Consider the following 10,000-nt stretch of genomic DNA (forward strand, 5'->3'; position numbering starts at 1 on the left):
GCCTCTCACATTCACTCACTCATTCACTCTCTCACTCTCTCTTACACCTCTCTCTCACACACTCATTCTCTCTCTCATCACTCACTCATTCTCTCTCTCTCACACTCACCACTCATTCACTCTCTCTCTCTCTCTCTCTCTCTCTCTCTCTCACTCACTCACTCACTCCTCATTCACTCTCTCACACTCATTCTCTCACACTCTCTCTCACACTCACTCATTCACTCTCTCTCTCTCTCTCTCTCTCTCTCTCATCTTTCTTCTTTATCTCCCCTTTCTATGTACTTTTCTCCATCTCTCCTTTTTTCTCTGGATGTATCTATATGCAGACGCTTCACACTGTACGACTGAGTTACGTCCCAAACACACGTTTCTACTATGAATTTGTTTGTAATTTGTTACTGTGTCTGTTATGGACTGCACATTTCTCCTAATGATGTAAGAGCTATAAATACTATCAAATAAACTATAAAATATACTAAAACTAATCCAAATAATTGAAATACTGTATACAATATTTTGTATTAAATAATAAAAATAAATAATAAATAATAATAAAAAGAATTCACAGCTTAGTGTGTTCGTATCCGCGAAAGTGTGTGAAGTGAATGTTGGTAAAAATGCAGTTTTCTCTCTGTTCCTGTATTTTTCATTCTGCGAAATCAGCAGGGGATCACCCCCACTGTACAACAAGAACTTGTTCACACACTTCAGGGTCTAACACACACTTTGAGTTTTTGGAAGCTACAGCTGGAGCTTCAGCTTCATTTCTAATCAGATTTTTGATTATTGAGCAATTTATAATGTTTAGGAACCTCTGGAAGGATCTCGTGAGCATCTGTGTAATTGTGTGTGTGTGTGTGTGTGTGTGTGTGTGTGTGTGTGTGTGTGTCAGACTTTAGATGGACAGAATATATATAACGCCTGCTGCACGCTGCGTATCGAGTTCTCCAAACTTACCTCCCTCAATGTCAAATACAACAACGACAAGAGCCGAGACTTCACACGACTCGACCTGCCTTCAGGAGATGGACAACCTACGCTGGAGCCCACCATGAGCGCCTTCGGTAACACACACACACACACACCTCATTACTGATGTGAATCACATGGTCATGTACTACTCAGGATTTACTCATTAAAAGATGGTCAGGGTTCTGGTTTTCTCTCTGGAACAGCTCTATCAGAGTTTTGCTCTACTGCTCTGATTTGTTCTCTATCTGGCAGCAATGATGGACGTGTTCTTTCTCACCCACTGCCTTCGGAAACTGATGAAACACACACGGAGAGAAAGAGCAGAGACAAGGCCTTATCTCTGGCCTTCACACACTAAATGAGGGTCTGAGTGGGCTGGAAAACAGCATGAGAATAGATTTATTGTGTGTTTTATGGTGGAGGTGGTACATCCCTCACCTCATCCACTCCTGTAAATCATGGATGCTGTCTGATGGGAACAGGCGCTGTAGCTGCTGATAAGAGTGTGTGTGTGTGTGTGTGTGTGTGTGTGTGTGTGTGTGTGTGTGTGTAAATCTGGTCTGATTAATGGCTTCTGTGTGTACTCTGGTCTGTCAGTGAGCTCTGTGACGTCGAGTCGCAGTAAAACATGCCGGTTGTGAGTTTTATTAGCGAAACGCCGTTTTTCATCTTCAAACACCACAAAAAAATAACGGCATCGAGTAGAGCGTTAATTTAACACGAAAGTGATCCAACATTCAACTGATATTCAAGTTTTAGTTTTAATAAATCTTTTACACTCTCACACCCAACACTACATGTATTTAACACACAAATAGTCTGAATATAACAAGTCGTATTAGTAATAAAGCCAGGTGTAGGTGTGAGGCGTTACACGATGTTGGTGCTCAAACTACCTGTGTGTTCAACACTTCAGCCAATGAACTTCCACAATCCACTATTCACACTGAACCTCCAGCCAATCACAATCCACTATTCACACCTGAACCTCCAGCCAATCACAATCCACTATTCACACTGAACCTCCAGCCAATCACAATCCACTATTCACACTGAACCTCCAGCCAATCACAATCCACTATTCACACTGAACCTCCAGCCAATCACAATCCACTATTCACACCTGAACTTCCAGCCAATCACAATCCACTATTCACAACTGAACTTCCAGCCAATCACAGTCCACTATTCACACTGAACCTCCAGCCAATCACAATCCACTATTCACACCTGAACCTCCAGCCAATCACAATCCACTATTCACACCTGAACCTCCAGCCAATCACAATCCACTATTCACACTGAACCTCCAGCCAATCACAATCCACTATTCACACCTGAACTTCCAGCCAATCACAATCCACTATTCACACTGAACCTCCAGCCAATCACAATCCACTATTCACACCTGAACCTCCAGCCAATCACAATCCACTATTCACAACTGAACTTCCAACCAATCACAATCCAATATTCACAACTGAACTTCCAACCAATCACAATCCACTATTCACACCTGAACTTCCAGCCAATCACAGTCCACTATTCACACCTGAACTTCCAGCCAATCACAATCCACTATTCACACCTGAACCTCCAGCCAATCACAATCCACTATTCACACCTGAACCTCCAGCCAATCACAATCCACTATTCACACTGAACCTCCAGCCAAACACAATCCACTATTCACACCTGAACCTCCAGCCAATCACAATCCACTGTTCACACTGAACCTCCAGCCAATCACAATCCACTATTCACACCTGAACTTCCAGCCAATCACAATCCACTATTCACCTGAACTTCCAGCCAATCACAATCCACTATTCACACCTGAACTTCCAACCAATCACAATCCACTATTCACACCTGAACTTCCAACCAATCACAATCTACTATTCACACCTGAACTTCCAGCCAATCACAATCCATTATTCACACCTGAACTTCCAACCAATCACAATCCACTATTCACACCTGAACTTCCAGCCAATCACAATCCACTATTCACACCTGGAACTTCCAGCCAATCACAATCCACTATTCACACCTGAACTACCAGCCAATCACAATCCACTATTCACACCTGAACTTCCAGCCAATCACAATCCACTATTCACACCTGAACTTCCAGCCAATCACAATCCACTATTCACACCTGAACTTCCAGCCAATCACAATCCACTATTCACACTGAACCTCCAGCCAATCACAATCCACTATTCACAACTGAACTTCCAGCCAATCACAATCCACTATTCACACCTGAACTTCCAGCCAATCACAATCCACTATTCACACCTGAACTTCCAGCCAATCACAATCCACTATTCACACCTGAACTTCCAGCCAATCACAATCCACTATTCACACCTGAACTCCAGCCAATCACAATCCACTATTCACACCTGAACCTCCAGCCAATCACAATCCACTATTCACACCTGAACTTCCAGCCAATCACAATCCACTATTCACACCTGAACTTCCAGCCAATCACAATCCACTATTCACACCTGAACTTCCAGCCAATCACAATCCACTATTCACACTGAACTTCCAGCCAATCACAATCCACTATTCACACCTGAACTTCCAGCCAATCACAATCCACTATTCACACTGAACTTCCAGCCAATCACAATCCACTATTCACACTGAACTTCCAGCCAATCACAATCCACTATTCACACCTGAACTTCCAGCCAATCACAATCCACTATTCACACCTGAACCTCCAGCCAATCACAATCCACTATTCACACCTGAACCTCCAGCCAATCACAATCCACTATTCACACCTGAACTCCAGCCAATCACAATCCACTGTTCACACTGAACCTCCAGCCAATCACAATCCACTATTCACACCTGAACTTCCAACCAATCACAATCCACTATTCACACCTGAACTTCCAGCCAATCACAATCCACTATTCACACCTGAACTTCCAGCCAATCACAATCCACTATTCACACCTGAACTTCCAGCCAATCACAGTCCACTATTCACGCCTGAACCTCCAGCCAATCACAGTCCACTATTCACAACTGAACTTCCAACCAATCACAATCCACTATTCACACCTGAACTTCCAGCCAATCACAATCCACTATTCACAACTGAACTTCCAACCAATCACAGTTCACTATTCACACCTGAACGTCCAGCCAATCACAGTCCACTATTCACACCTGAACTTCCAACCAATCACAATCCACTATTCACACTGAACCTCCAGCCAATCACAATCCACTATTCACACCTGAACTTCCAGCCAATCACAATCCACTATTCACACCTGAACTTCCAACCAATCACAATCTACTATTCACACCTGAACTTCCAGCCAATCACAATCCATTATTCACACCTGAACTTCCAACCAATCACAATCCACTATTCACACTTGAACTTCCAACCAATCACAGTCCACTATTCACACCTGAACTTCCAGCCAATCACAATCCACTATTCACACCTGACCTACCAGCCAATCACAGTCCACTATTCACACCTGAACTTCCAGCCAATCACAGTCCACTATTCACACCTGAACTTCCAGCCAATCACAGTCCACTATTCTCACTGGCCATGTTACACTTTTAAAGATGATTTAATGACGATGGACTTTTAAAGGCGGTAATTGTTATGTTACATTTAAATTTGACTTGGTGTTATGAAAATTTAGTTTATTGGGGTGTGTGTGTGTGTGTGTGTGTGTGTGTGTGTGTGTTTGTTGTATAGGGGCTCCTGGGATTATCTCCTCACCCTATGCTGGAGCGGCTGGTTTCGCTCCTGTTGGTTTTCCTCAGGCTGCAGGTACAACACACATACACACAAACACTCTTACACTCACACACACACATACACACACACACACACACACACACACACACAAACACTCTTACACTCACACACACACACACACACACACACACTCTTATACTCACACACACACACACACACACACACACACACACACACACACACACACACACACACAAACACTCTTACACTCACACACACACATACACACACTCTTATACACACACACACACACACACACACACACACACACACTCTTATACTCCTCTCTCTTACACACACACACACACACACACACACACACACACTCTTACACTCACTCTCTCTTACACACACACACTCACTCCTCTCTCTTACACACACACACAGACGCACACACACTCTCTCTCTTACACTCACACACACACACACACACACTCTCTCTCTTTATCTTCTACTCTATGCTCTCCCATAACCTCTACCCTCACCCTCATAATAAAGTTGATGTCTCAGTTCTCACGATTTTGTTCAGGTGGAATGATTGCTTATAGACGTTCAGCTCTAACGCTCACGGCCTCCTGCATGGACACGTCTCCCCGTTACGTCTGCACGTTTGTGTAACAATTCACTCTGGATTACAAATCTGCGCTAAACAACACGAGTGTGAATCGTTCACTGTTCAGAATTGGTTATTGATTAGGAATAAAGCGACAACCTGCACAGCTCAGGCTTCAGTTTTGTGTCCTGGTTTTTTATTTTGCGTATAAAAACTTTGCGTCCGTTCGTTTTTTTATATCACAAGATGAAACATTTGAGTTTTAGTATTTTTCTTTTATTATATAAATATTTTTTATATTTATATTTTATATTATTTATCATAAAGTGTTAGTAATATCCAGGTATGCTATAATGTGTTATAAAGCATCTAATCAAGGTTATTACTATGTTCTTATGAACAAATACATACTGTAATATTTTATTCTTTTGACTCCAGATGTTTGATTTTGTGAATAAACGCTAATAAATGTTTGGTGTGAATTTTTGAAGACTCTGTATTATATATGAATATTTAGAAAATAGTTTCGGGTACATAAAGACCTCCTCTTTTTCTCCCTCCTCCTCCTCTTCATGATCAATTTTCTCACATTGTTGTGGTGTAGATCCTCCTCATCCAGAACAAACATCAGATCTTTAAATCCAGAATGATGTTTTTCAGATAAATTCTCCTTTCATGTCTCTAACTCCGTGTCGTGTCCTCGGGTGTGTTCGTCTCCCAGGTCTCTCCATGCAGGCGATGCCCGGCGCTCTCGGACCCCTCACCATCCCCACGTCAGCCGTAGCCGGGCGGATGGCCATCCACGGCATGCCACCTTCTGCCCTTCATTCCGTTCTCCTTGTCTCCAACCTCAACCCTGACGTGAGTCAGTCCAACCCCTGGTTTTCCCTTCACACTTCACACAGACTGCTATTTCTGTCTCCACTACAGGAATGTAGATAGTTTAACTCAATTATTTGTTCTAGATGTTTCCTGCATTCACAAAAAAAAAAAAATTAAGTTCCTAATGTCAACGGAAATCCTCTTTACACCAAACCACTGCTGAATTCTGCAGGAGGTGTTGATTTATTTTCTGCATGTCTGACAGTAGCGCAGGTTCATTTTACTGCACTCGTATGAAATGATTGATACTGGTGTAATATAAGGAGATTTCCCCAAAGTAAGGAGGTGTTTGTTTACCATGTAGGGAAGGAGACGCCAGTGCCAGTGCCAGTGCTTTGTAACCGCCAGAGGTACAGCTGCAACTGTAGGTTTTCTGAAATCCTTTAGGACAGAAGTGTTTACATTCGTTGCGTCTACACTGATCTGGATACATTTAAAAATGCTCTGCATTCACACTTTGGTTTTAAATTGCGGTGGAAACGTTTCTCATCCACACTAAAACATCTGAAACGCTCACGTCCCTGTACTGCGCTCGAGCAAAACGTTAGACGCTTCGAACCGCGTCATTTCTGCCCACCGTTTATTTCCGCTTTGAAATGACTACAGACGTGTCCTTGTTTTCACACACAGTCCACACCACAACGTTTAAATGTCCTTTTCAAATGTGTCCACTTTGGAGAGCGCTTTTAAAAAATAATCCTCTCCAGATGTTTTATTCCTAACTGCAATTTAAAGAAATACAATGTCGTATCTGTACGTTGTGTATTAGTGCGTTTTTGTTGTTGCTGTTTGAGGCTGCAGCAGAGTATTAAGGAGTATTAAGGATCAGAGGTGTTTCATTTGACAGCGTCTGCATGCTGATGCTTTGCTAGATGTAATTCTCTCTCTTTGTTTTTTCTGTAGAGTATATCTCCACACGGACTCTTCATCCTGTTCGGTAAGAAGGATTTTATTACTCGCATGAATCAGATTTGTTGCAGGTTGTGTTTATGAAGGTGGCGCTGGACGAGCAGACGGAGACGCCATTTCCTCACCGGCGCTGCCGCAAGATTGTTTACAGATACACCACGACACTGTGTGTCATATAAAATCTCTCTGTGACACACACACACTCACACACACACACACACACTTATTGTCCTCACACTTTATTAAATGTCAGAGGATGAGGTACTCAGATTGTCTGAATGATTTGCTTGAGATTGTTCTTCATCATTGACGACTCCTCAAAGTGCAGTAAAGCAATGACGGTGTGTGTGTGTGTGTGTGTGTGTGTGTGTGTGTTGTATAAATGCTCTCATGTGTGTAAATATGCAGTAAAATGTCTGGCTGAGTTTCTAATTTAATATAAACACCAGTTCTCTTTTTAGATTATGAATAAAGAGTGAGTTTTATTAAAAAATATACAATAAATTACAGCTTTATAATAAAAAATCTAATAAAAGTACTCTTGTAATAATTTGTGGAATAAGATCAGATAAGATCAGATATTTTTTTCTTTATTCGTCTCACAGTGGGGAAAGTTCTGTGTTACAGCAGCAAAGAAAAAGAAATGTGCAAATATATAAAAATAAAAAAGATAGTGTAGAAATACAGAAGAAGAGAAAAGAGACCACGAGTAAGTAGTTACGATATTAAACATATTTCACGTGGATATTATTGTTTTACATCAGTGTTATTGTACATCAATTACATAAAAACATTGTTATTGCAGTGAAACAGTAACAGTGTGTATTTTGGTGACTGGTTCACTGAGCAGCTCTGATTGTAAAGTCTAATAGCAGCAGGGAGAAAAGATCTTCTGTTTCGCTCCTTCAGGATGTAACAGTGTCACTGAAGGAGCTGCTCAGAGATGAAGCTGTTTCATACAGGGGGTGAGAGATGTTCTGCAGTAATGATGATAGTTCAGCTCCCATCCTCCTTCTCCCACCTCCTGTACAGTGTCCAGGGGAATCCCCAGGACTGAGCTGGACATCCTGATCAGCTTGTCCAGTCTCTTCCTGTCTGCAGTAGGGATGCTGCTGCACCAGCAGACCACACCATAGAAGATGGCTGAGGCCACCACAGAGTCAAAAAAGGTCTTTAGTAGCTCTCCTTGCACTCTAAAACACCTTCATCTCCTCAGCAGAAAGAGTCTGCTCTGTCCTGTCTTATAAATGACCTCAGTAATCTGTCCAGTCCAGTTTGCTGTTCAGGTGAACCTCCAGGTATTTGTAAGCGTCCACTCTCACAATGTCCTCTCCCTGAATGTTCACTGCTGATAATGAAGTGTGTTTGTGCCTACGGAAATCCACCACCAGTTCTTTGGTTTATCTGAAGGCAGCTCCATTGGCACCAGTCCACAAAGTTCTGGATCAGTCCTTCGGCACTCCCTGTCATCATCATCCATAATCAGACCGACGATGGCAGAGTCATCAGAGAACTTCTGCAGGTGACAGGTTGCTGAGCTGAACATGAAGTCTGCAGTGTAGACGGTGAAGAGGAACGGGGCCAGAACCGTTCCCCGTGGGGCTCCAGTGTTGCAGACAATCATGTCAGACTCACAGTCACGAGTCCTCACATACTGTGGTCAGTCTGTGAGGTGGTCCAGTATCCAATCAGACAGATGATTGTCCACTCCCATGTACACCATCTTTTCTCTCAGGAGTGCAGGTTGGATGGTGTTAAAAGCACTAGAGAAGTCAAACATGACTCTCACTGTGCTTCGGTCAGGTTGGTAGGCAAACTGAAGTGGATCCATTGATGGGCTCATCAGAGGTTGGAGATGAGTAAGCACCAGCCTCTTCAGGGTTTTTATCAGATGGAAGGTCAGCGTTACTGGTCTGTAGTCCCCAAAGTCTTTTGGGCGCGAAGTCTTTGGTACAGGCACCACGCAGGATGTATTCCATAGCTGTGGCACCTTCCCTAGCTTCAGGCTCAGACCAAACAAGTACAGCAATATGCCGCACAGCTGGTCTGCACAGGTCTTAAGGAGCCTGGAGCTGAAGCCATCTGGGCCCGCGGTCTTCCTCGCTTTGATCTTCATGAGCTCCATGGCTCCATTCTCACCTGGACTTCTGTAAGCAGTGTGTAGTGGTTGGAGCTGATCAAATCTGTTAAAGAACAGATTTAGATCATTCACCCACTTCTGGTCAACCTCAGTCTGAGAGCTGGGCTCCTTATGACCAGTGATGGTTTTGAGCCCCTTCCACACACTGCTGATGTTGTTCTGCTGCAGCTGATCCTCCATCTTCCTCTAGCGGTCTTTAGCAAACACTAGTTTTCTGCATTAAATCAGGGAAAATTCCTTGTTTTTGTTTTTTCTGTACTTTTACTCTACCACACATTAAATGTGTTACAGATAATGTCTTTGTGATAGAGAAATGATCAGTAATGCAGAGGTTTAGCATTGTCGCAATATATTAGCATCTTTTTCCATGTTAATTAGCGCCGCTCTCAGGCTAGCGGGACTTTTTTATTGGATTAAACGAGTGAACAGATTATTATTCTAGTTCTTGGTTAATAATTCGGACTCTTTACAAAATTTCCTGGAGATGTGATTAGATTAATGAAGTTATAACTCTTAGTGAAGTAAATAGAAGTGTGATGATTAGCAACAGTGAGTTAGCAAAACGAATGAAGTGAAATTCTCTCCATGTTTATTAAATTCTTTATCACAAACAGTATTAATAAAATAAAGAGAATAAGGAATTGTTTATTATGATAAATGACTGTATTAATGTATAAACCCTAGAATGTGAAGTTTTTCAGACCCGATGCTTCATCAGTCTTCATCT

General features: G+C 42.4%; 1 protein-coding gene across 6 annotated transcripts in view; it reads left to right on the forward strand.

The window, feature by feature from the left end:
• The window catches only part of ptbp3 (polypyrimidine tract binding protein 3), a 53,421-nt gene that overhangs the window by 35,044 nt on the left and 8,377 nt on the right, over positions 1 to 10,000 (forward strand). For all 6 annotated transcript variants that reach the window (XM_046860417.1, XM_046860416.1, XM_046860418.1 and 3 more), the window contains 4 exons: positions 896 to 1,067; positions 4,727 to 4,801; positions 6,064 to 6,203; positions 7,128 to 7,161. In XM_046860417.1, coding sequence (XP_046716373.1) covers positions 896 to 1,067; positions 4,727 to 4,801; positions 6,064 to 6,203; positions 7,128 to 7,161 — 421 coding nt within the window. The remainder of the gene's footprint in view (positions 1 to 895; positions 1,068 to 4,726; positions 4,802 to 6,063; positions 6,204 to 7,127; positions 7,162 to 10,000) is intronic.

This window comes from Silurus meridionalis, chromosome 11 (assembly GCF_014805685.1).
Source record: "Silurus meridionalis isolate SWU-2019-XX chromosome 11, ASM1480568v1, whole genome shotgun sequence".
Taxonomy (NCBI): Eukaryota; Metazoa; Chordata; class Actinopteri; order Siluriformes; family Siluridae; genus Silurus; species Silurus meridionalis.